Source organism: Zea mays, chromosome 10 (assembly GCF_902167145.1).
Source record: "Zea mays cultivar B73 chromosome 10, Zm-B73-REFERENCE-NAM-5.0, whole genome shotgun sequence".
In the NCBI taxonomy this organism is placed as follows: Eukaryota; Viridiplantae; Streptophyta; class Magnoliopsida; order Poales; family Poaceae; genus Zea; species Zea mays.
In genome coordinates this window covers 10,522,864-10,550,760 of record NC_050105.1, presented here as the reverse complement: position 1 = coordinate 10,550,760, position 27,897 = coordinate 10,522,864, and the positions used below count along the sequence as shown (strand labels likewise).

General features: G+C 47.2%; 1 protein-coding gene across 1 annotated transcript; it reads right to left on the bottom strand.

Annotated features, from left to right (window-relative positions):
- Positions 1 to 12,606: 12,606 nt before the first annotated feature.
- LOC103640850 (Transducin/WD40 repeat-like superfamily protein) lies at positions 12,607 to 16,237 on the bottom strand. The gene is made up of 8 exons (XM_008664313.2): positions 14,828 to 16,237; positions 14,311 to 14,700; positions 14,109 to 14,196; positions 13,857 to 14,014; positions 13,734 to 13,785; positions 13,555 to 13,637; positions 13,384 to 13,477; positions 12,607 to 13,286 (listed from the first exon to the last, which is right to left on the bottom strand). The coding sequence occupies exons 1-8, from the start codon at positions 16,055 to 16,057 to the stop codon at positions 12,751 to 12,753; spliced, it is 2,631 nt and encodes an 876-aa protein (XP_008662535.1). The 5' UTR covers positions 16,058 to 16,237; the 3' UTR covers positions 12,607 to 12,750.
- Positions 16,238 to 27,897: the final 11,660 nt, after the last annotated feature.

Below are 27,897 nucleotides of genomic sequence, written 5' to 3'. Positions count from 1 at the left end.
CTTGTTCCTTGTCACCACCCCGTGCTCGTCTTGTTTGTTGCGGAACACCCACTTGGTTCCCACAACATTTTGCTTGGGATGAGGCACCAGTGTCCAAACTTCATTTCTTTTGAAGTTGTTGAGCTCCTCCTGCATGGCCAACACCCAGTCCGGATCTAGCAAGGCCTCCTCTACCCTGAAAGGCTCAATAGAAGAGACAAAAGAGTAATGCTCACAAAAATTAACTAATCGAGACCGAGTAGTTACTCCCTTGCTAATGTCACCCAAGATCTGGTCGACGGGATGATCCCTTTGAATCATCGCTCGGACTTGAGTTGGAGGTGCCGGTTGTGCTTCTTCCTCCATTACATGATCATATTGTGCTCCCCCTTGATCATACGCCTCATCTTGATGAACCTGTTCATCGTCTTGAGTTGGGGGATGCACCATTGTTGAGGAAGAAGGTTGATCTCGCTCATTTTGTTCCTGTGGCCGCACATCTCCAATCGCCATGGTGCGTATTGCGGTTGTTGGAATGTCTTCTTCATCTACATCATCAAGATCAACAACTTGCTCTCTTGGAGAGCCATTAGTCTCATCAAATACAACGTCGCTAGAGACTTCAACCAAACCCGATGATTTGTTGAAGACCCTATACGCCTTTGTATTTGAGTCATAACCTAACAAAAACCCTTCTACGGCTTTGGGAGCAAATTTGGAATTCCTACCCTTCTTCACTATAATGTAGCATTTACTCCCAAAAACTCGAAAATATGAAACATTGGGTTTGTTACCGGTTAGTAGCTCATGCGAAGTCTTCTTGAGGAGGCGATGAAGGTAGACCCGGTTGATGGCGTGGCAAGCCGTGTTAACGACTTCCGACCAAAAGCGCTCGGGGGTCTTGAACTCTCCAAGCATCGTCCTCGCCATGTCTATAAGTGTCCTGTTCTTCCTCTCTACCACACCATTTTGCTGTGGTGTGTAGGGAGCGGAGAACTCGTGCTTGATTCCTTCCTCCTCAAGATATTCCTCCACTTGAAGGTTCTTGAACTCGGACCCATTGTCGCTCCTTATCTTCTTCACCTTGAGCTCAAACTCGTTTTGAGCTCTCCTTAGGAAGCGCTTGAGGGTCCCTTGGGTTTCAGATTTATCCTGCAAAAAGAATATCCAAGTGAAGCGGGAAAAATCATCAACTATAACAAGACCATACTTACTTCCTCCTATGCTCAGATAGGCGACGGGTCCGAAGAGGTCCATATGAAGTAACTCCAGGGGTCTTGATGTTGTCATCACATTTTTGGCATGATGAGAGCTTCCTACCTGTTTCCCTGCTTGACAAGCTGCACAAGGTCTATCTTTTTCGAAAGTAACATTAGTTAGACCTATTACGTGTTCTCCCTTTAGAAGCTTGTGAAGGTTCTTCATCCTCACATGTGCTAAGCGGCGATGCCACAGCCAGCCCATGCTAGTCTTAGCAATTAAGCATGCATCTAGACTGGCCTCCTCTTTTGCAAAATCAACTAAATAGAGTTTGCCATCTAATACACCCTTAAAAGCTAATGAACCATCACTTCTCCTAAAGACATACACATCTATATTTGTGAATAGACAATTATATCCCATATTACATAATTGACTTACGGATAACAAATTGTATCCAAGCGACTCAACTAAGAATACATTAGAAATAGAGTGCTCATTTGAGATTGCGATCTTGCCTAAGCCTTTAACCTTGCCTTGATTCCCGTCACCGAATATGATTGAATCTTGGGCATCTTTATTCTTGACGTAGGAGGTGAACATCTTCTTCTCCCCCGTCATGTGGTTTGTGCATCCGCTGTCGATAATCCAGCTTGATCCCCCGGATGCATAAACCTGCAAGGCAAATTTAGGCTTGGGTCTTAGGTACCCAACTCTTGTTGGGTCCTACGAGGTTAGTGACAATATCCTTAGGGACCCAAATGCAAGTTTTATCTCCCTTGCATTTTGCCTCTAGTTTCCTAGCAATCACTTTCCTATTTTTTCTACAAATCGCAAATGAAGCATTGCAAGCATGATAAATTGTAGAAGGTTCATTTATTATTTTCCTAGAAACAACATTTCTTCTAGGCATGTGATTAATAACATTTCTCCTAGCTAAATTTCTATCATGCATAATAGAAGAACTAGAAGCAACCATGGCATGAGAATCAAAAGCATCATAACTTCTATAACCATTTCTAGAATGTCTCCTATCATGATACATGAAGGCATGGTTCTTTTGAGCACTACTAGCCATAAGGGCCTCCCCTTTCTCCTTGGCGGAGATGGAAGCCTTATGGCTTGTTAAGTTCTTGACTTCCCTCTTGAAGCCAAGACCATCCTTAATTGAGGGGTGTCTACCAATCGTGTAGGCATCCCTTGCAAATTTTAGCTTGTCAAATTCACTCTTGCTAGTCTTAAGTTGGGCATTAAGACTAGCCACTTCATCATTTAATTTAGAAATGCAAACTAGGTGTTCATTACAAGCATCAACATTAAAATCTTTGCACCTATTGCAAATCATAACATGTTCTACACAAGAGTTAGATTTACTTGCTACTTCTAGTTTAGCATTTAAATCATCATTAACACTTTTTAAAGTAGAAATGGTTTCATGACAAGTAGATAGTTCACAAGAAAGCATTTCATTCCTTTTAACTTCTAGAGCAAGAGAATTTTGTGCACTAACAAATTTATCATGCTCTTCATATAAAAGGTCCTCTTGTTTTTCTAGTAATCTATTCTTATCATTCAAAGCATCAATCAATTCATTAATCTTATCAATCTTAGTTCTATCTAAGCCCTTGAATAAGCATGAATAGTCTATTTCATCATCATCACTAGACTCATCCTCGCTTGAAGAAGCATAAGTAGTATTGTTTCGAGTACATACCTTCTTCTCCTTTGCCATGAGGCATGTGTGATACTCGTTGGGGGAAGAGGGATGACTTGTTGAAGGCAGTGGCGGCGAGTCCTTCGTTGTCGGAGTCGGACGAGGAGCAATCCGAATCCCACTCCTTTCCAAGATGTGCCTCGCCCTTTGCCTTCTTGTAGTTCTTCTTATTTTCCCACTTCCCACTCTTCTTTTCCTGGTCACTATCATTATCGGGACAATTAGCGATAAAATGACCAATCTTACCACATTTGAAGCAGGAGCGCTTCCCCTTCGTCTTGTTCTTGTTGGAGTGCTCCTTGCGACCCTTTAGCGCCGTCTTGAACCGTTTGATGATAAGGGCCATTTCTTCCTCATTTAGCCCGGCTGCCTCAACTTGCGCCACCTTGCTAGGTAGTGCCTCCTTGCTCCTTGTCGCTTTGAGAGCAACAGTTTGAGGCTCGTGGATTGGGCCATTCAATGCATCATCCATGTATCTCGCCTCCTTGATCATCATCCGCCCGCTTACAAATTTCCCAAGAATTTCTTCGGGCGACATCTTGGTGTACCTAGGATTTTCACGAATATTGTTTACCAGATGTGGATCAAGTACAGTAAAGGACCTTAGCATTAGGCGGACGACGTCGTGGTCCGTCCATCGCGTGCTTCCATAGCTCCTTATCTTGTTGATGAGGGTCTTGAGCCTGTTGTACGTCTGGGTTGGCTCCTCCCCTCTTATCATCGCGAATCTCCCGAGTTCGCCTTCCACCAACTCCATCTTGGTGAGCATGGTGACGTTGTTCCCCTCATGTGAGATCTTGAGGGTGTCCCAGATCTGCTTAGCATTGTCCAAGCCGCTCACCTTATGGTACTCGTCCCTGCACAATGAGGCTAACAACACAGTAGTAGCTTGTGCATTTTTATGAATCTGTTCATTGATAAACAAAGGACTATCCGAGCTATCAAATTTCATTCCACTCTCTACTATCTCCCATATACTAGGATGGAGAGAGAACAAGTGACTACGCATTTTGTGACTCCAAAATCCGTAGTCCTCTCCATCAAAATGAGGAGGTTTACCAAGTGGAATGGAGAGTAAATGAGCATTGGTACTTTGAGGAATACGAGAATAATCAAAAAAGAAGTTTGAATTAACCGTCTTCTTCTTCTCATAGTCGTTGTCGTCGTCCTTTTGGGAAGAAGAGGACTCGTCGCTGTCGTCGTAGTAGACGATCTCCTTGATGCGCCTCGTCTTCTTCTTCTTCCCATCTTTTCGTTTGTGGCCCGAGCCCGAGTCGGTAGGCTTGTCATCTTTAGGCTCGTTGACGAAGGACTCCTTCTCCTTATCATTGATCACAATCCCCTTGCCCTTAGGATCCATCTCTTCGGGCGATTAGTCCCTTTCTTGAAGAGAACGACTCTGATACCAATTGAGAGCACCTAGAGGGGGGGTGAATAGGTGATCCTGTAAAAATTTGAAACTTAATCCGAAAAGCTTGATTAGGAGTTAGCACGAATAAGCCAAGTGGCTAGAGAGGAGAACTTGCACAACACGATAACCACAAAGAGATCAACACAGAGATGGCACAGTGGTTTATCCCGTGGTTCGGCCAAGTCCAACACTTGCCTACTCCACGTTGTGGCGTCCCAACGGACGAGGGTTGCAATCAACCCCTTTCAAGCGGTCCAAAGACCCACTTGAATACCACGGTGTTTTGCTTTCACTTTACTATATCCCGCTTGCGAGGAATCTACACAACTTGGAGCCTCTCGCCCTTACACTTTGATGTTCACAAAGAAGCACGGAGTAAGGGAGGGATGAGCAACGCACACAAGACACGAAATCAGAGTACCAACACGCACACAAGTCACAACAAGAGCTCACAACACAACCCGGCGAGTTCACAACTCAAATGGAGCTCTAGTTGCTATCACAAAGAATCAAATGCGCGGAATCGAAGTCTTGGTGCTTAGGAATGCTTAGAGAATGCTTGGTGTTCTCCTTCATGCGCCTAGGGGTCCCTTTTATAGCCCCAAGGCAGCTAGGAGCCGTTGAGAGCATTCTAGGAAGGCAAATCTTGCCTTTTGTCGCCTGGCGCACCGGACAGTCCGGTGCACCACCGGACACTGTCCGGTGCGGATTTCTTTCCTTCTTTGGCGAAGTCGACCGTTGGCGCTTTGGAGCCGTTGGCGCACCAGACACTGTCTGGTGCACACCGGACAGTCCGGTGCCCCCTTCCGACCGTTGGCTCAGCCACGTGTCTCGCGCGGATCGCGCGGCCGACCGTTGGCCCGGCCAACCGTTGGCTCACCGGACAGTCCGGTGCACACCGGACAGTCCGGTGAATTATAGTCGTACGCCGTTAATCACTTCCCGAGAGCAGCAAGTTCGCCTGAGTCAGCCTGGCGCACCGACACTGTCCGGTGCACCAGACAGAGCTGACTTTGGCTGAACAAAGCCATCTTTAATTTCAACTTGATTTTTCCTGTTTCTAGCACTTAGACACAATACATTAGTCTCTAAAACAATGTACTAAGTCTGAGAAACATACCTTTATACTCGATTTGTACTTTGTCCACCATTTAACACTTAGGCACTTTTGTTGAACACTAAATCACCAAAATACTTAGAAATGGCCCAAGGGCACATTTCCCTTTCAGTTTGCCGGGCGGTTCTGTGTTCCCAGGGTAGGTGGAGTGCTCACAAATTCCTGATTGTCGCTATCAGCTGGATCGTGGGTGGTTGAGGCACCCAACAGGCCGTCCAGATCAGCAACAGGCATGATGTAGTCTATAGGTTGATTATCACTCACAAGTTGAGACCCTAAAAGTTCAGTCTGCTGGCCAGTTAGGATGTTGGTCGGGCTAGCATTGTTCAGGTTAACGCTTGGGTAACCCTCTAGAACACTGTCTAAACTGCTGTGGATCAAAAACTCAACCGGTTGGGCAGCTGGAGCATTGGCTAGTATAGCTGTGTTCAGGCTGATCAGGTTGACGCTAGGGGAACATGTCAGCACACTGTCTAAGCTTTTGTGGATTGTGGTGAAAACATTAGCGAGATCAACAGTATTGGTTACCTTGCACGTGGTGGCAGAAGGGCCGTGCAATGATTCTTGGATGTCAGCGTCCATCAAACCAAACTTCCCTCCAACATCTTCAGATAGCCCTTGGCTTTCCACCTGCGGCCAAACAACGGTAACAATGGGGTCTGAGAAAGAGACAGATCTGACCTTCGCCTTAGGCACCCAGCGAGAAGACGGCGTCATCCCCAGGCCATGGCGACGAAAGGGAGTTGAATGCCTATGCTTGTCGTTGGAACTATAGCAGTCGTCCATCCCCCTCCGGCAACGCGATGAACGCGTCCAACCAGAAAGGCTACGATGTCGACGGTTGCCGCTGCGTCTGTCATGCTGGAAATCCCCATCATCATCATCATGACCCCAGTCATGGCGCACAGTCTCTCTTCCTCTGAAAGTTTCAGCATGTTCTCTTTTTTCGCCCACTGAGTCCGGGGCTCCATAGCTCCAAACAAACTCCCTGCGCTGCTTGCGATTAGGCGCCCCCCTGGCTCCCCTCCCACAGAGGAATGAGAGGTCTTCCACCACCTCGATGTGATTGCGAAGAGTGTAGACATGTCCAGCTTTCAGATCAGCAGGGTCATCATGCTGAGCACCAACAAGAGTTAAGGGTGTGTTGACTGGTGGAAGCTCCCTGTCTGGTTCTAAAACCGTTAGCATGACCTCTTTAGGACTGTCACAAGGGTCAGAGCACCAAGCCCAGAGATCGAAGGACCTAGTGCGCTCCCTATGCCTTGTGCGCTCTTGCACAGAGTGGATTGCATAGCTCTTGCCCAATGCCTTTGAAGCCACATCTTCCCCCCAACAGTGCACTGGAATCCCTTCAATCCGGACTTTAACTCTAAACTCAAGGTTTGTCTTCCTAGCATAGCTGTCCTCTGTCCAATCACCAAAATGGAAGATCCGGCCACGATACGAGACCGATCTCCTATCTAGCGCCCACTACTTCGACCATGGGTCCGAGAAGACGATAAAGAATTGCTCAGGAAAGTGCTTGACTAGTTGGTACTGACCATGGTGTAGGTTGAACTTCTCCCTCAGCATATCTCCTGCAGATAGAGTGTCAACCTCATGGCTGTTGCCGTCGAAGGAGCAAACGACGGCCTTGTCGATCAGCTCATCTCTCTGACGATGAATGGCGCCGGTCGCTGAGACCGAACAGAAGGCACGCGCTGGCCTTCCCCGAGGATCTCCAGGGTAGCGAGCCTCCATACCACGGCCTTCCTGAATAGCCTGAAGGTAGGACTTCTTGTGTATGAGGGATGGTTGACCGAGTGAAATCTCCCGGGGATGCTCCTGGTACTTATGGAGGTCGTCGGGCCTTAGCAGCAACTCATGGTAGGTGGAGCTCCTTGATGAATGCTCAGCTGGTTTAGGATTGTAGTGGAGCCATTGGCAATTTTGCCATTATCATTTGTGGGCTTTGCCAGTATGCCATCGGACCCACAAATCATAGACACAAACGGTCCCACCAGTCATAGACACGGGATGGCATAATAACAGGCAGCCAAAATTGAGAGTGGCAAAATAGCAAATTTCTCGATTGTAGTGAGCAGCATTGAATGTTCTCTGGTAACCTTTTTGGTTGCAAGACCACGCCCGGTGTCCGGATTGTAAGCACTACCAACAGCGCGTAGGAGCCGAGCAGCGGAAAGCGAGATGTTCTGGTGAGAGATAGTTGTAGCATTTACCCTTGAGCTTCAATTTGAAAAGACTGGTGCCCTTCACGTCCAATTGATGATTTTGTGGAGCTCTCTCAGGATTCTTCAAGTTCTTGCGCCACCAGTACCGCGGCTGGACAACTGACCAACCCCCTTCGTTGACATCGGGTGTAGCAGGAGATGGTTGTCCACTCAAGCGCGGCGCAGCAGAAAGGCCTCCAACACGCCGATGGGACAGAACACTGCCCGAATTCAAAGCCCCTTCCGCCTTGCAGGAGTACTAGTAGCCCGGCGAGCAGTCTGCTTCCCACTCGGACTTTTCAGTCACCAGGATACGCGGCATCGAAGGCAGACATTGTGGATCTTCAAGTGTCTTTGCTCTGGATCTTGAAAATGGAGGCAGCCTGTGCGTTGAAGCGGAGCCAACACCGTCCGCGACGGTCCATTGCAGATCCAGTTGAGGAAATGGTTCGCCAATGCCATTGGAGGGCAGATCTTGAACTCGCCTGGGATGATCCTCATTGCTCAGAGGTTGAGAGACTGGGAAGGTGTTCACCGAACTTACCGGACCAAGGGGAGCAGAGACCGCCACGCGGGGGTCCGTCTCGAGCCCGCCGTGAAGGGGAGCGCGAGCCCAGCGCGCGGTGGAAGGGGGGCCCACACCGAAATCGGGGGACCAAGGGTTACGGCGGCGGTGCCATTCGCCCACATGGTCGCCCGATTCCCGTGACTGATATCAAAACTACCGTTTTCTTCTCCACCGTCGATGCGAACTCATGGTTGATATATGACCATGTGTGTTGAGTTTGTGACGAGTGATTGTCCTAATGTTAAAAAACTATGTAGAAATCCTAATCAATACCAACGGTCCAATGTCGATGTTTTCTAATAGGCTCTATTAGCTTTAGTATTTTAAATCTATTAGTAGATATGAAAAGTGCAATATTAGCTAGTACCACATTTCTAGTTGGTGTAGGAGAGTTTCTATCTTTATATAGAGAGAGAACACTCTAGAACTACTATTGGCAGTTTCTAGTTTGGAAAATCCTAACGTAGTTAATTAATTGGTATTTTCCCTTTATCGCTCTTGTGATGCTATCGTAGCTTCTCTATCGAGACATATGCATGCACTGACATTCGAGAGAGCAAATGATATAATGTAGATAATTAGATAGAAATAGATAACTTATAAAAGTTATCCTACACACTCATAAGTCACTGTAACAAAGTTTTACTAATAAAAACAACATTAAAAACAACTACTATGTAATTGCACTAATTTATCATATGCAAGCCTGTCGGTACCCTGGATTAGGGGTACCCCTTGCTACGGTATGAAGGCACGATGCCTGTGCGGCTACCCTTAGCCGCGCGGAGAACAACCCTAGAAGTATCTCGTGAGCAATTAAGGTGGCGCTCTCGGAGACAACGCCGTCGGACCCAGAAGGCACAGCAGGAGATGGCTGTCCACTCAAGCGCGGCGCAGCAGAAAGGCCTCCACCACGCCGATGGGACAGAACACTGCCCGAATTCAAAGCCCCTTCCGCCTTGCAGGAGTACTAGTAGATCGGCGAGCACTCTGCTTCCCACTCGGACTTTTCAGTCACCAGGATACGCGACATCGAAGGCAGACATTGTGGATCTTCAAGTGTCTTTGCTCTGGATCTTGAAAATGGAGGCAGCCTGGGCGTTGAAGCGGTGCCAACACCGTCCGCGACGGTCCATTGTAGATCCGGCTGAGGAAATGGTTCGCCAATGCCATTGGAGGGCAGATCTTGAACTCGCCTGGGATGATCCTCACTGCTCAGAGGTTGAGAGACTGGGAAGGTGTTCACCGAACTTACCGGACCAAGGGGAGCAGAGACCACCACATGGGGGTCCGTCCCGAGCCCGCCGTGAAGGGGAGCGCGAGCCCAGCGCGCGGTGGAAGGGGGGCCCACACCGGAATCGGGGGACCAAGGGTTACGGCGTCGGCGCCATTCGCCCACATGGTCGCCCGGTTCCCGTGACTGATATCAAAACTACCGTTTTCTTCTCCACCGTCGATGCGAACTCATGGTTGATATATGACCATGTGTGTTGAGTTTGTGACGAGTGATTGTCCTAATGTTAAAAAACTATGTAGAAATCCTAATCAATACCAACGGTCCAATGTCGATGTTTTCTAATAGGCTCTATTAGCTTTAATATTTAAATCTATAAGTAGATATGAAAAGTGCAATATTAGCTAGTACCACATTTCTAGTTGGTGTAGGAGAGTTTCTATCTTTATATAGAGAGAGAACACTCTAGAACTACTATTGGCAGTTTCTAGTTTGGAAAATCCTAACGTAGTTAATTAATTGGTATTTTCCCTTTATCGCTCTTGTGATGCTATCGTAGCTTCTCTATCGAGACATATGCATGCACTGACATTCGAAAGAGCAAATGATATAATGTAGATAATTAGATAGAAATAGATAACTTATAAAAGTTATCCTACACACTCATAAGTCACTGTAACAAAGTTTTACTAATAAAAACAACATTAAAAACAACTACTATGTAATTGCACTAATTTATCATATGCAAGCCTGTCGGTACCCTGGATTAGGGGTACCCCTTGCTACGGTATGAAGGCACGATGCCTGTGCGGCTACCCTTAGCCGCGCGGAGAACAGCCCCAGGAGTATCTCGTGAGCAGTTAAGGTGGCGCTCTCGGAGACAACGCCGTCGGACCCAGAAGGCACAGGACCCCTGTACGCACAAACGGACCCCCGAAGTAAAGCAGCCCGGAGCCATTGGATAGGGTTCGGACCCCAACAAGTGAGCTCTGGACCACCCATAACAAGGTCCCGGGAGAGGAAGTATCATGACCTAGGCATGGGTCCGGTATTGACGCGTGTCCAGGCTCTATCCGAAGCGCCTCCGCTCCCCACTCGGTCGAGTGTCTAATGCTGCCACATGGTTTATTGTCTGTGACGTACGCCAGCGGGCGGAGCATGACGTAAGGGCTCTGGGCCGCGCGGCCACCACATTTATTGCGGAAAGAACACGCCGCCTATCCACCCTTCTCATAGGCGATGTGCCCCCACGGCATTTATTGCGTCCTGTCCATTCCGCTGGCAGGCGGCGCCAGGGCCACCCTGCAGACGGCGCACCTGTCCAGTCCGTTGCCGAAACAGTGCGCCTGTGCTGCGCGGTGCACTGTACTCATCCCTTGTACGAGAAGCTTCCCCCTGCACGTCGAAGCTATACAGATCTTGGGTGTCAGGGCGCAAGAAGATCGCTCCAGCAGCAAGTATTAGTAGCTACATCCGCTATGTTCCTGGGCCCACATGTCGGGGCTCAGTACTCTTGTACATGTCCCCCTTTAGCTATAAAAGGGGAGGCATGCAACATTACAACACAAGCTCAATCTTTAGGCTTAGACCCAAGTCATACAAGACAACTCAAGCTCTCAAGCAATACTACACACAATGGAGTAGGGTATTACACTCCGGCGGCCCGAACCACTCTAAACTCTTGCGTGTTCTTGTGTTCATTCCTTCATCTCGCAACAAGCAAAACGCTTAGGCCCCTCCTCATCTTAGGATTTAGGGCGGGTGCACTCCGCCACCCGGCCGGAGATTTCCTCTCCGACAAAGCCTTTCAACCATTCTAGTAGCTTGGTCTTTATATTATATTGATCAAAACAAGCTACTTATTAGCCAGATATATCAATTAAACCCAACTAACATTAGGTATAATCTATAGAAGACTAGTTGAACATATATCATACCATAAAATTGCAAGGGTAAGTATAGTCAGAAAACCACGAGGAGTAAGAAATAACACAAGATATATCCCTAAGGTTCAGTTGATTGCCAGCAACCTACATCCTTATTGTGGCGAGTCCAACTAGATGGTTCATGTGCTAATTGGCACTACCCAAGCCCACAATTAGAACACTATAAGAACCACACTAGAAAGGTCCTCCAACAAGCCACTATTTTACTAAAGTTGCTCTTCATAAATCTTCCACGGTGAATAAGTGCAAGAGCCCCACACAACGATGATCAAAACTTGTAACAATCTTCAATAGTGACTCAACGATACCACGAACTTCGGATCATTCAGGTAACGATAATCACCAAGAGTAATAAGAGTAGAACCAACTCAAGTTGCTAAACGTGCCACGAGATGCAAAGCTAATATGAGTTGACGCTTGTGGGAAAAACTAAAATATATTTGGTCAAAACAACTGTCAATTATAGATTCTATAAAAGCATGATAGCTAGGTAACATGAATGACAAGAATCTGAAAAATCTAGGGTAGAAGATGATTCTGAATTGAACCATATGAATTTGTAGTTTTTTTAGAAATCTATTATGTTGTTGTATCCGTTTGATTGAGATTCTATATTCTTGGCATCGAATATGGTTTAGAAAGATAAACCAAACACATTGGATGTTTGTAGCGATTATTATTTTTTGTTTCTTGCCGTGCTGGAATTAATAAATTGCATATTCTTCCATTTTTATCTTGTTCTTAGATATCTTTGGATGTCTGATTAATTTATATTTTTCTTTTTAGTTTGTTTTAGCGTAATTCTCTACTACTATAAAGCATCAGTTTTCACTGTCGTCGTGCATCACGCGTGTTTTACGTAGGCGCGGGTTTACTCCCGCTCTCCATGTAATATGCGGACACAATCGGCTCGAGCATCCCACACGCTTCACCTCCCTCCTCCCCTCTGGCCACGTAACCGTCACCCCTCTCCTCCCTCGTCGCCACCTCAGTTTAGTTTTGTATTGATTGTTGATAAAAAAATTTATGAAATATTGAAGCCAATAATAATATATATTGTTCGTTCATGTAATCGTTGTGCTCTAATATTTTATCTAATAATTTATATGCCGTCATAACGCACTATCGTTATACTAGTCTATATATAAACATATTAGTTCTTGCATTATCATGTTATATATTAAAAAATTCTTTCTTTGACTAATTTTGGTACAAGTAAAAATCCCATCTCAGCAGCTAAAACACGCCAAATCATGGCACCCTTGACTATTTTCATTGCACATCACATACACAAAATGATATAGTTAGGAGAAGAGAAGTCACCAACAGGAACAGCCAAACGAATTGCAGTCTCGGGAGTGCCCAAAATCACTAGAAAAAATTGGCCTGGCCTTTGATCCTGAACGGCATCCCAAAGTTCTGGTACACCCTGATCTCCCCGCCCAAGCTCGCCGTGACCACCACCAGGCCCCACGCGTTGCCGCCGTCGCCCTTGGCGCCACCCTGCCGCGCGGAGCTGCTGGGCTCGGCAGCGGCGGCGCTGCAGCTGCTCGGGTCGCCGCCCTCCGGCTTGGCGGCGACGCTGCAGGACTCGTCGTTGCATGACGCGCCCTGCGGCGGCTTGTCCGCCGACGCTGGGCTGCCGCCAGTGGGGCTGCCGTCGCCGGCGCCCGGCGGGGACGGCGACTGCGTCCAGGGGACCGCGGCGGACACGTCCTTGCAGTAGAAGTTCTCGTAGGAGCGGATGGTGCACCACGCCTTGGGCTTCATGCCGATGCCGATGGCCGCGGCCGGCGGCACCCGGGTGGTCCGCCACAGGTAGACGTGCGAGTCCTCGCTCGCGCACACGGCGTACCGCCCGTCCGAGGTGTAGGCCGCCGTGATCTGGCTGCTCGTGTTCTTGAAACCTTTGGAAAACAGAGAGGGGAAGACAGCAGAATCGATGAGATGGTCGTGCAGTCACACTTGCACGCACCAAGATCTTTTAATCTGTGTCTGCCGTACCTCTGAACTTTTGGACCATGGTGACGCCGTCGAAGACACGGATCTGCGAGTCGGCAGATGTGACCAGCACTTCGGCAGGGTTCCCCGGAGCAAACTGCGCCCAGGACCATGGCAAGATCATACATAAACAAGCCATGTAGCTGAAATGCTTGTTGCTTTGTGTTTGTGTACCTGAAATCCGGTGATCTTCTTCGCTTGCGCCTTGCGCTTCTTGGGTTGGATATCGATCTGCGCCTCTGCGCTAAGCTTGCAGTCTATTCCAATGGTGAAACAATAATCAAGCACCACAGATGGTGAAAGCAAACAGCATTGCTAGCATCTACTGAATATGGCGACAATGCAAGGAGTACCTGCTGTCTTGTACAGCCGGCAGCTCCCTTTGTGCGAGCCGATGATCGCCCCCTTCAAAAGATTTTGTTCAGAGATGAATACAATGGTGAGGATGAGACAGTGTGTGTGGTGATGGGCCAGACCTGGCCGTCAGGGGTGTAGGAGGCCGCGGTGACCATCTCGTTGAGGTCCGTCCAATCGACGACCTGCCGGTCGGGGATGCTCCACAGCCGCACCTTGGCGTCCAGCGACCCGCTGATGAAGTACCGGTCGTCCACCGGGTTGAACTGGATGCAAGTCACTGCACAAGGATCGGGCGTGGCGGCATGTCAGAACCAGCTGGTTGGCAGAAGCAAGCAGCCGCCCATCTATCAGCAGTCGCTCGCTTTGCTCACCGTAGTCGCTGTGCGCGAACGTCTTGAGGCACGCCTGGCTCTCCGTGTCCCACAGCCGCACCGTCTTGTCCATCGACGACGACAGCAGCTGCTGCGAGAACAAGCGCTCATCAGAGGCTCCGTCGTGCTGTCGCTGTGCTTGGAGCTGTATCAGGGACGGGTGTGCAAAGCAAAGCAATGGCTACGGGCACAAAAGGTCGACCTGGTCGGACTTGGACCAGGTGAGGTCGAGCACGTCGTCCTGGTGGCCCTCGAGGACGCACGCCGGCTGCTCAGCCAGCGCGAACACCTTGTCCGGGACGACGAGGTGCTCGGGGAGCGCGTCCCTGCCGCCGCTCTTCCCCTTGGCCGGCTTCTTGGGCATGGAGGCCAGCGCCGGCGTCGTCGTTGAAGACGCCCCGTCGGCCGCGCCGGGGGACGGCAGCGGGGCCAGCGGGCCTGACTTGCCATCCATCGCCAGCGAGCACGGCGGGGCGCTGGTCTCCACCACCTGCCACACGCGCACCACGCTGTCCTCGCCGGCGCTGGCCAGCCGCCGCCCGTCCGCGCTGAACTTGATGCTCCAGATGGACCCCTCGTGCGCCTGGATCTCCTGTTTCATTCACCATAGGTTTCCGTCTCACCCTCATGTAGTGCGTAGCGTACCTGTGCAGCCAGCCAGCGAGAGCCGCGCGCGTGCTCTAGGCCAGGCCAGCAGGCTGGCCGGTGCCCGGTAGTACCTGACACATGTAGAGTCCGGTGAGCTCCTTGCTCGACTTGCCATACTGGTGCACCTTGGGCCGCTCGGAACCCGCGGCCGGCGGCGCAGCAGACCCGGCGGAGGCATTGGTTGGGACGGACTTGGGCACGGCCGCCGCCGCGGACACGACGCCCGACTTGGCGTTGGCGTCCTTGTCCTGCATGAACCCTATGGCCACCGACTTGATGTTCTTGAGCCAGCCGCCCTTCTTCTTGCCGCCCGACTTGTCGGCCTTGGGCGGCACGCCGGCGGGCAGCGGCGCGGGCTGGTTCTGGCTCGTGCCACGCCGCATGAGCTTCATGATGGGGGTGTTGCCGATGAACTTCTCGAACTCCTCAAGCCCCAGCACGCCCGTCTGCTGCTGGGTGCTCGACGAAGCGTCCTTGGGCGTGCTGGCGGCCACGACGGCGACCTCCTTCTCGCCGTCCCGATTGTTCTTGCTCCCCTCGTCGCCATCGCCTTTGCCGCCTTTAATCCCTGGCGCTGCCTGCGGCGGCACGACAGGCAACCCACGCGGAGCCCCGGCTTGAGGTTTCCCGACGACGGGCGTGCTGTCGCGGGCGTCAGGCCGAGCCGGCAAGGACAGAACGCGTCGCAAGGGCTGCTGCGACGGTGGCTTCCCCGAGACCGACGCACCGTCGCGCACGACAAGGTTGCTGTCCGAGCGCCGCCTCGTGATGACCTCCTTCGCCGGCCGCGGCGCGGCAGCCGCCGCCTGCGCCACAGAGGTAGTGCTCGGCACGTTGGCGGCCGAGGCCGCATTGGCTGGGATCGGCGACGGCGGTGGCTTTGACCTCGACACGCTCCGGGACATGGCCCGCGGGACATCGGCGGGGCGTTTCTTCATGCTGTGCCGGCGCAGCGCGAGGTCCCGGCTGCTGGCCATCCCGAGCCCCTGGTGCAGGCGGCGGCGGCGCTCCTGGATGGACATGGGCTCGTCGGACATCCACATGTCGTACTTGGACGTGTCCTCGTCGTCGTCGTCATCGTCGTCGTCATCCTCGTCATCCTCCACCGGCACGGCCGCCTGGTACCGGAAGCTCTTGAAATGCTGGTCGCCGGCGGCAGAGGTGAAGGAGACGCGGACGTCATCCTCGTCGTCTTCTTCGTCATCGGAAGGGAAATCGGCGTCGAGGTGCAGGCCGGAAGGCACGCGGTCCAGGCAGTGGAAGAAGGCCTCCTTGTCGCCGCCGTCGCCACCACCGCTCATCTCGACGCCGTGCTGTTGGTGGTGCTACGAGATGCGCCTAACATTCCAGCGTCGTTGTTCCCGCGCAATCAGGGTGGAGAGAGAGAGGTTGCTATGTTTAGGTATTATGGGTTGAGAGGTTGCAAGGGACTAGCTTGCCTTGGGGCGTGTTGAGGAAGGATAGGATGCCTTGGAACTTGAATTGCAATTTGCAAATGTTTTCAATATAAGTTGAAGTTACTGCTCAAATTACTTTATATCGTGCTAGTCCTAGCTAAATCGACTTCTCTGTTTCGTTGCCCAAGAATCCAAGATCATCACACAACCAAGAACAGGAAGATAAACATATATTGCATACCATACAGAACTGTAATTTGTAACACACCAATATGTTAGGATTTATGGGCTAAGCCTAATTGAGAAATTCAAATAAATATCAGGAAAATCTCAAAAGCTCATATAAGTGTATGTCTAGAGAATGGTGGAACCAATAGCACCATATTGCTAGTCCTAGTGGAGTGGAACTAGTTTAAATATGGAAGTCACACTCACTCACCAAGTCATGGATGAAAGGAGAGTGTGGAGAGCCACACGCGCACGCGCGCTCGCTCGCCTCGCCTGCGCCTGGCAGCCAGCATTCAAATCATCCCAGTTTTCGCTTTTGCCTCTCTTCACAACTGAGCCGCCTTCAGTTCCATTCATCCCGACCACCGACGTGCATCTGCAATCGGGAGAGCAGGTCTCCGGAACCCTTCTCCCTTCGAGATCATGCACTGGGAGAGGGCGAATAAGGTTTTTGGAAAGCGTCCTCACGCGACTGCTCGCTGATTCCGCTTATCATCAACCCCGCTGCTATCAGTATGTCTAATCAGTACGCATCATCTGATTTGACTTTTTATTTCAGTTCTTCTGATTTGGTCATGATTTATATTCGGAGTTTAATCTGAAAATTGTCTAATTATTCAACAATCCAAAAACCTTATTCTAGACAATTTCCTAGTTTTTCTATGGCTGCTTTTGCCGAAGCGCTGAAGCCAGAAAAGTTCAATGGTATGCACTTTAAGAGGTGGCAAGTCAAAGCCACGCTCTGGCTTACTGCTATGAATGTGTTCCATGTTAGTAAAGGCAAACCTAAGGGCGCACTGACTCCTGAACAGGAGAAAGAGTACGACCATGCCAATACTATCTTTACAGGAGCAGTTCTTAGCGCCCTTGTTCACAGTCTGGTTGATACAAATATTCAGCACACAGACGGAAAAGAGTTGTGAGATGCACTTACTACTAAGTATGGTGCATCAGATGCTGGCAGTGACCTGTATATCATGGAGAACTTTCATGATTATAAGATGGTTGATAATCGCTCTATTATAGAGCAAGCTCATGAAATACAGTGTATAGCCAAGGAGCTCGACCACCTTAAGATTATCCTTCCTCACCGATTTGTGGTTGGATGCATTATTGCAAAGTTGCCTTCTACATGGAGGAACTTCGCCACATCTCTAAAACATAAGAGACAGGAGATATCAGTTGAAAATCTGATAGCGTCTCTAGATGTTGAGGAGAAAGCTCGGGCTAAGGACACGGGATCTAAAGGGGGCGAGGGTCACTCCAGCGCCAACATGGTTCAAAGGAACCACAACAAGGACAAAGGAAAGCCAAAATCTAACAAGCCCAACAAAACTACCAACTTCAAGAAGAAGAAGAACAAGGCTGAACTGACATGTTTCGCATGTGGCGAGACAAGTCATTTTGACAAGGATTGTCCTGATCGAGCGGATCGTCGTGGCAAAAAGGGCAATGTCAACATAGTGATCGCTAGCAATGAGGAAGACAAAGGGTATGGTAATTTACCTTTCATATTCTCAGTATTTCAATCACCTAGTTGGTGGCTTGATACTGGTGCTAATGTTCATGTGTGTTCTGACATTAATTTGTTCTCTTCTTATCAGGGTGCCCGGGATTCTTCCGTCCTAATGGGGAATGGGTCACATGATTCTGTTCATGGCACTAGCACGGTGGATCTGAAGTTTACTTCGGGAAAGATCGTGCAGCTAAAGAATGTGCATCATGTCCCTTCTATACACAAGAATCTCGTTAGCGGAACCCTTCTATGTAGAGATGGGTTCAAGGTAGTTTTGGAGTCCAATAAATTAGTTGTGTCTAAGTCTGGACAATTTATTGGTAAAGGCTATGATTGCAGAGGCTTGTTCCGCTTTTCTCTGTTAGATTTCAATAATAAGTCTGTGAACCATATTTGCGCTAATGTTGATGATCTTGTGAGTATTTGGCATTCTCGTTTGTGTCATATTAATTTTGGCTCTATGCCTCGGCTTTCAACCATGAGTTTAATTCGGAATATCACCATAGTCAAAGGTTCTAAGTGCCATAGTTGTGTGCAGTCGAAGCAACCTCGAAAGCCTCACAAGGCTGCTGAGGAGAGACATCTGGCACCTCTAGAACTCATACATTCTGATCTTTGTGAGATGAATGGTGTGTTGACAAAAGGTGGCAAGAGATACTTCATGACATTGATTGATGATGCGTCTAGATTTTGCTATGTATACTTGCTAAAAACTAAAGATGAGGCTTTAGACTACTTTAAAATCTATAAGGCTGAAGTTGAAAACCAACTAGAGAGAAAGATCAAACGTCTTAGATCAGATCGTGGTGGCGAATTATTTCCCAAAGTCTTTGATGATTTCTGTGCAGAACATAGCATTATTCATGAGAGGACGCCTCCCTATTCACCCGAATCAAACAAGATTGCTGAAAGGAAAAACCGTACGTTGACTGATCTGGTGAATGCCATTATTGGGGGCCTGCTTCGTCGCCGAAGGTCCTTTAAGAAGAAGCACCTTCGAAATATCAGCGTATAATCAAACACAGCGCGAAGGTACACGTCGAAGCTACGATCCAGGGAGCTTGGCATAGCGGCATGCCTTGAGACGAAGGGCTGCACCGACTTAAAGAGGAAAAGACCGTTCAGTCCATGATAATTTGTGTCATGATTGTAACTAGTCATCAGGGGCATAAATGTAATTCTGATCGGGCTGCGTCCCGTGCCTATAAATAGGTGAATAGTACCCCCGTACTGTTCATGCTGACTTGTATTCGCTCGCGTGTCATGCTTGGACTTTTACCTTCTGTCAAGCTGAAGGTATAAATGTAATTCAATATTGTTTCTGTTTATCCATGTTAATTAAAAAGAATATATATTAGTAATGTTATATGATTATTCATGTTGTTTTTCATATCTCATATGATTCTTCTTTCATTGATATACACTGCGATGATGAAGGTCCGTCCTTCGTGACCTTCGTCCGAAGATCATTATGTCCTAAGGGAAATAATGCTTCGAAGGACGAAGGGCATTAACCCTTAAAATTTTTGTGTTGCCTTGTTCTTAACTCATAGCATTTGAGAACAAGTCTCCAACATTGGCGCCCACCTCCGGTGAACTCACTTCCACTTTTGAGTTGATGGCTTCGTTCAATAACCAAGTCGTAGCACCTTCGGCTATGAAGTTGGTGCTCCCGATAACAGGCGGTTCAAGCTCAGAGCCAGCTAACAAGAAGCAGAAGAAGGAAGCACAAAGAAGGGTGCAACATGTTGGGGTGCAGGGACCCTTCATCAAGTCCAAATGGTCCCACATCCCAATCACCTTCTCCCAGGAGGACCTTCAGCTCAAGGATTACCCTCACAATGATGATATGGTCATATCTTGTGTCATCAAGGGGTTTCTGGTCCATAATGTTCTGGTTGACACAGGCAGTGCAGCAGATATCATATTTGCTAAGGCCTTCAGACAGATGCAAGAGCCAGAAGACAAGATTCATGATGCTACACACCCTCTTTGTGGCTTCGGAGGAAGGCAGATTGTGGCACTTCGCAAAATCACAATGCCAGTTACCTTTGGCTATGTCCACAATACAAGAACTGAGCAAGTTGTTTTTGACATTGTTGACATGGAGTACCCATACAATGCAATCATTGGTCGAGGGACACTCAATGCTTTCAAAGCTATACTCCATCCAGCATACTTATGCATGAAGATACCTTCGAAGCAAGGGCCCATCACTATCCATGGAAGTCAAGAAGCTGCTAGAAAGGCTGAAGGAAATTGGATAGATTCAAAAGCAATCCATAACATAGACGAAGCCAAAGCTTGTCAACAGTTTAAGCACAAAAGAGAGAAGGCTGCTTCGGCAGATCAGCCGAAGCCTATGCTACTATGCGAAGACATAGCAGAATAAAGGGTGCTGCTAGGATCTCAGCTATCTGATGAGCAAGAGAAGACTTTGATAAGATTTTTATTCAACAACAAAGATGTCTTTGCTTGGTCAGCCAATGATCTCTGTGGTGTCAACAGAGATGTTATCGAGCATTCACTCAATGTGGATCCATCCTTTAGGCCAAGAAAACAAAGGCTTCAGAAGATGTCTGAAGACAAAGCTGAAGGTGCTCGGAACGAAGTAAAGAGACTTCTTAGTGTTGGTGTCATCAGAGAGGTGAAATATCCAGAATGGCTAGCCAACACTTTTATGGTGAAGAAGGCCAATGGTAAATGGAGAATGTGCATTGATTTCACAGACCTTAATAAGGCATGTCCAAAGGACGAGTTCCCATTACCAAGAATAGACTCTCTTGTAGATGCAGCAGCTTCTTCAGAGCTCAAGAATCTATTGGATTGTTACTCAGGCTATCATCAAATTTGGATGAAGAAGGAAGATGAACCAAAGACTAACTTCATAACTCCTAGTGGCACATATTGCTACCTTCGAATGCCTGAGGGGCTCAAGAATGCTGGAGGAAGCTTCAGCAGAATGACAACCAAGGTCTTTCATTCTCAAATACGCAGGAATGTACTGACCTATGTTGATGATATTATAGTGAAAAGCACGAAGCAAGAAAATCACATTGCTGATTTGCAAGAGACATTTGCCAATTTCAAGCAAGCTGACCTGAAGTTAAATCCAGAAAAGTGTGTTTTGGGGGTGAAGAAGGGCAAGTTCCTTGGCTGTTTGGTATCAACAAAGGGAATCGAAGCCAACCCGAGCAAGATTGAAGCTATCCTTCGGATGGAGCCACCAAGCACAAAGAAGGGGGCCCAACGGCTGACAGGAAGATTAACATCATTAAACAGATTCATATCCAGATTAGCAGAAAGAAATCTGTCATTCTTTGAAATACTGAAGTTAGCCAAAGTTTTTCAATGGGGTACGGTCCAGCAAAAAGCCTTTGAAGAGCTGAAGCAATACTTGATCGATCTAACAACACTAACTCCACCTTCACCAGGGGCTCCATTACTCTTATATGTGGCAGCTTCGCACTCTACAGCTAGTGCGGCTCTTGTACAGGAGAAGCTAGACGGCCAAGTCAAAAACCAGGCTCCAGTGTACTTCGTCTCTGAAGTCTTAAGTTTATCAAAGAAAAATGATACAGAATTGGAGAAGGTGTTGTATGTTGTGTTAATGGCCTCCAGGAAGCTTCGGCATTATTTTCAAGCATATCACATAATTGTTCCTTCATCACAGCCTCTGAAGGACATAATGAGGAACAAAGAAGCTACTGGAAGGATTGGAAAATGGGCTGTAGAGCTTAACGAGTTCAATATTGATTATGTACATAGATCCTCAATTCAGTCCCAGACGTTAGCAGACTTCATTGCTGATTGGACGCTAGGGGCTCAGGAAGAAGAAACCAATAAAGACGCCGAAGCTTGGACAGTATTCTGCGATGGTTCTTGGGGAACCTTCGGCGCAGGAGCAGCTGCGGTCCTAGTTGCGCCTTCCAAAATCAAAACATGTTATGCGGCAAAGCTTGACTTTAGTTGTACAAATAACATTGCTGAATACGAAGCACTTCTGTTGTGTCTTCGGAAGTTAGAAGCAATGGGTATAAGAAGGGCTATCCTTAAAACTGACTCTCAAGTCATTTCTGGTCATATAGACAAAAGTTGTAAGGCGAGAGATCCGAAGCTCGAAAAATATCTGGATACAGTTCGAAGGTTGGAGGCTTCTTTCGAAGGATTTTCTGTCAAGAATATTCCAAGAGGAGAAAATGAACATGCAGATCTGTTAGCCAAATCAGCGGCACAGGGGCTCCCTCTACCTTCTGAAGTATTCTTCGAAACAATAAAAGTATCTTTGGTTGTACTTATGGAGAGACCAGTGCTTACAATTTCTCATGTACATAGTGAAGATTGGAGAACTGAAATTATATTTTTTTCTCCAAGGTAATTGTCTTTCGAATGACGAAGCTTATAATAAGAGAATGGAGGCAAGGACAAGACCGTATATGATGATAGAAGGGAAATTATATAATCATGGAGTTTGCTCTCCACTCCTCAAGTGTCTATCCAGAACCGAAGGTATAGAATTAATGAAAGAAATACATGCAGGTCTGTGTGGATCTCACATTGGGTCTAGGCCCTTGTTGGGAAAAGTGTTTAGACAAGGATTTTATTGGCCGGAGGTAGCTTTGGATGCAGCAAAGTTAGTTCAAAAGTGCGAGAATTGTCAAAAATGTGCAAGAGATCAGAAGCAACCATCGTCTCTCACACAGCTGATACAGCCTACTTGGCCATTGCAAAGATGGGGCCTGGCTTTGTTAGGCCCACTTCCACCAGCGCAAGGTAATTTGAAATATGTTGTGGTGGCTGTAGAATATTTTTCTAAGTGGATTGAAGCAAAGCCTTTGGCTACAACAACTTCGGTTACAGTCCAGAAATTCTTCTGGCAAAACATTGCTTGTCGCTTCGGCGTGCCGAAGGCTATAACTGTGGACAATGGAACACAGTTTGATGCTAAAACGTTCAAGGATTTCTGTGATCAATTTGGCACGAAGATTCATTTTGCATCAGTTAGGCATCCGAAATCAAACGGGCTGGTAGAAAGAGCAAATGGTATTATAATGACAGGAATAATGAAGCTAATCTTCAATCAGCCCAGAGGAAAGTGGCCAGATGAGTTGATTAAAGTAGTCTGGAGCCACAATACAACCACATCAAGATCAACATGTTTTACACCTTTCAAACTATTGTTTGGTGACGAAGCTATAACTCCAGAAGAAGCTAAAGCAGGATCAATAAGAACAACAGCTTCGATAGAAGACGAAGCTGATTACCATGTAGCAAAAGATACTATAGAGGGCACCAGACTTTAGGCTGTGGAAAACATCAACAAATATCAAGCCGAAACAATAAAATGGTGTGACAGAAAAGTTCGGTTGAAAAATATTAAGACAGGGCATTTGGTGCTTCGGAGAGTGGCCAATTCGGACACAGTAGGCAAATTACAACTAAAGTGGGAGGGACCTTTTCTGGTGGTATCTTTGTCGAGGCTTGGTTCTTACAGTTGAAGGATATGGATGACAACGACATACCTAGATCTTGGAATGCGGATGAGCTTCGGCGATATTATGTGTAATCTGATGTAATCTTTTTTCATTTTTTCTATGGCACCATTTTTCTTTCCAAAGGGGGGGGAAAGGTTTTTAATGGGGCCATAGCTTGTAATTTTTCCTTTCTTATTTAGCTCCACGAGAGCCAAATCCCCCAAAAAAGATGTAAAATGTAAAATCTGAGCATGCACCATCAAGTGCAGAGAGAAAAAAAGAGAAGAAAAGTAGGGAGAAGCTCAAAAGTCGTCCCTAAGGGGATGCAAAGCATGACGAAGCTACAAAAAGTCGTTCTTAAGGGAGCGTAGCGTAATTTTTCTGCTCAAAAGTCGTTCCTAAGGGAATGCAGAGCCAAATACCACCGAAATAGAAGACGAAGAAGTTCAAAAGTCGTTCCTAAGGGGATGCAGAACTTATACCGCCGAAATAGAAGGCGAAGAAGTTCAAAAGTCGTTCCTAAGGGGATGCAGAACTTATACCGCTGAAATAGAAGGTGAAGAAGCTCAAAAGACGTTCCTAAGGGGATGCAGAGCTCAAGACTCAAAATACGTTCCTAAGGGGATGCAGAGTCTGGGTGTGACTTCGTGTGTGTGTGTTTGGACATTCATTTGCACATTACATCACATCATTCATTGCATTCATATACATTCATGTAGACATCCGTAGGATCATCATCATCATAACATAGAGTACAAACAGATGCTTCGGCTTTGATGGCAAGGCTTCGATGAGTATAAAGAAGCAAAGATATGCTTCGTTGTGTACGAAAAGAAGGGAAGGTGTTTTTCGCCTTTGGCTCAAAAGATACAAGTTTCGTCCATATCAAAGCAATTCACACACGGATAAAAAGGTAAAAGTATATTACATGTTAGAAATATGCCCTAGAGATAATCATAGAGATGAGCATATTTCTTTGTATCCATGATATATATATATATTGCTTAATTGAATATCCATGGAAGGCACCTTGTATTGATTAGCAATTATGTGAATTGTTTGTGAGATTCTTTACTTATATGGTTATTCTAAATGATGTCCCTAGTCAGAGTCGATGACTAGCACATGTATTAGTTGATGACTACATTTCACAAGTCATGAACATGGAGATGTTAAACTAATAATGTGGGCGCATGTATGACATGAGGCTGGACCGACCCAACGTGAGATATTGTAATATAGTTCTCTTCTTGCAACATGAATACTGTATCCTTAGACCTGAGATTGTCGCATGTTCTCAAGATGTGAATTGACTTACTTAGGGACTATCAAACGCTATCCCGTAACTGGGTAGTTATAAAGGTAGTTTTGGGTTTGTCAGGAAGCATGCTGTGAGGCATGGTCAGTCAAGATGGAATTTGTCCCTCTCTTTGTGAGAGAGATATCTCTGGGCCCCTCGAGTGATTGGATCAAGAAATGCATGGCCGTGCTAGGGTTAAGAGTTAACCATTGAAAGCATTCCAATTCACAGTATCGAGAAAGAGAGGTCAGCTTAGAGCCAGACCAAATATCGTGAGACAAAGGGAACAGCATGTACGTAATGTCGCAATGGTTCGTCTGATATGATCTTTACGTACACATAGGAGTTGACATGTCTTGCTAGAGGCCGCTGTCAATTATTGGGCCAAGTAAGAGTACTCGGGCCATGTCTATTTGTACGTGAACCTATAGGGTCACACACTTAAGGGGAAGGAAGCCTAATTCGGATTAGATCCGAAATTAGACTGGGCTTTAGGGTTAATGATGGGCCTCGGCGTTAGAAGCCCACCATAACGCCTATATAATGAGGGGCGGGGGCGCGGTTAAGAAATAACCTAATTCGCCACCTGCGAACTAACAGCCGCCGCCCACCTCTCGCCCTCGCCAAGCCGCCGTCGCGAACCTAGCAGTTCGGTACGCGGCGCTTCCTCCCTGTACGTGTGGATACCTCGGAGGTGCTGCATCTGGAGCACTTGGACGAACCGTGCGAGGACGTGAAGGACGTCGGCGACTGCACGGCACTGCTCGACGCGTTCGTCTACATCGAGACGTCTTCCGCTGCTCTGCGCGTCTAGTGGTAATTCCATGACCTATAACCGCAGTAGATCTTGGTATTATGGGGTTGAAAATTTTGTTTTGCGCTAGTGTAGCCTCCCCGTAATCCTACATTACAAGGTATAGAAAAATTTACAGAGTAATGTTTCATTCCTAAATTACAAAATCTTTTACAAGGATAATTCGAATGTCTCTAAAGATTTGTGCAGCAGCTTCATCAGTCTCCATCAAGCTTAAGTTTATTGACCTTCGGCATCGTCATCCTGTACACAACAAACCGGTATAAAGTAAAAAAGGTAATCTCAGGGGAAGGTAAGAAACAGGTACAAGCTTAATACCGGCTTAAGATGACTTCGAGCTTCGTCACCAGCCAAGTCTCGCCCACCCTTCGTCCAAATTTGTGTTATAAATCTATTTCCAATGCTTCGGGCTAGGCTAGGGATATCAGTCAAGTCCGCTGGTGATAAGCTGAAGTTTGGTCTGTTGACAATCTTTCCATGCGTGTAACTAGTCTTCATAAAAGCTACAACTGTGCCGTGAGAAGCCAGCAGGGCACAGAAGTCATTGTGCCCAGCTATTACTTCGTCAAGCACCTCAACTTTGCTCTCAATATGTTCGAAGGTGCTTGGCAGGTCTTCAACTGAAGGTTCAAATTTGTCAGAGCTAGCTCCCACTGAGTTGAAGACCTGTTTCAGCCGTTGCACGCATTGGATGTCGAAGTTCAAGCATCTGTCCTGAAGCTCTTTTAATGATTTTTGCAGATTCGAACTTTTCTCGATTTCGGCTTCAAGCTTCGCATCAAAATTCCTCTTTTCTTGCTCAAAGCTTTCTGATTTTTGGAGGAGTTTATCATTTAATTTAGCAACTTCGGCTTGGGCTTCCGCCAATGAACCCTCCATTGTCTGAAGGAGAAAGTCTTTCTTCTCTAGAGAAGCTTCGTGATCTTTGATTTTCTTCTCCAAGCCCTCAATTATAGTCTCATTCTTTTTATCTTCAATATCTTGCTGCATTCTCAGCGCTTTGCTTAATAACATACTCTGTACAAAATAACCTTCATCAGAAATCTTTGCTTCATCGCAAAACAATAAAAAAATGAGGAAAAAACTTTACCTTAAAATTAGAATAGAATAAGCTACCAACGATATGCTGTCGTCGGTAGCTGCTGATGTCAGCTTCAAGCTTTGGAAAACCAACACTCTTCGACAGAGTGATGATAATCTTCGCCCCAGTTCGATCTCGAATACATCCTAAGGCTTCTTCGTTAATTCCGCCAAAGAGCATGGCTCCTGGCTGGTAGCCACAAGATATAGCATACTCCTGCAGCTTCTCCTTTTCAGCCTTAGATAATTCTTGACCAATTAAATTTTGAAAGCAGAAGCCTTGATCTTTCGAAGTATCTTTGGCAATTTCTTTTCCTTTTCTAGGCACTGCGGCCATGGCTTCTTCTATAACTGCAGCAGTCTCCTCTGCAGCCAGGACTCCCTCTATAGCCGCGGCAGCCTCCTCCGCGGCCAAATCCAAGAGCACTTTATCGATATCAGATAACGTACTCTCCAGATTGGTAGCTTCGGCAGTCGTAGCTTCGGCAGAAGTAGCAGCTTCGGCAGCGGGTGTCATTTTTTATGTTGATGCCGCTGGTGGTGTCCTCAATGGCTTGCATGACGGTAACGATTCTTCGCTTTTTTGGTCCAACCACCTTTTTCGCTGCCGAAGGCTCGTCCTTCTTCTGTAAAATCTTCGTCAGATCCGGTCCCAGAGGACTTAGCAACTTGATAGGTAAGGATTCGGTCATTACCTTTAAAATTTCTTCTACTTCGGCAGCAGAAGGCGTCGACGGAGCTTCCTCTTCTATTTCAGCCATCTTTGGCTCTAGAGTTGCACCTTTTCTTTTCTTCGAGGTCGTCACCTTCGGCTCAGGACTGGATTTCCTCTTTTTTAAGGCTTTTTCGTCCTCTTTTATCATCCTAGCAGCATGTCTGCTCATAATACTGACAACCCTTTTTCTCTTTGACCCTTTGGCACCCTTGTTTAATCGTTCATAGTCAGGGTATTCAAAGTTTAAAGCGTCCATTACTCGATTCAACCTTCTTTTTGGTTGGGTGCCGAAGGCTGTAGTCATCAGTTGATCTTCCTTTTTGGTATAATTGCCCAAAATCTCGTTGCACATAGTCTCAATCATCTCTAGCCATTCTTGGCAGGGATCTTTGAATTGTTTCTCAAACTTGAAGCGATAGGGCAATCGAATAAGTTCACCCTTCTTCTTTGTTCCTTTCAGCTTCAGCATACTCCATTCACTCAATGTTGGAGATACCCTGTTCGCCAAGTATTCTTGCACTAGATCCCTGGTGCTAACATGTTAAGCCACCACTCTAAATTCTGCTATGGCTAGCTGGCATGGTAACTCTGGCTTCATGTTGCACAAGAGTCTGGTC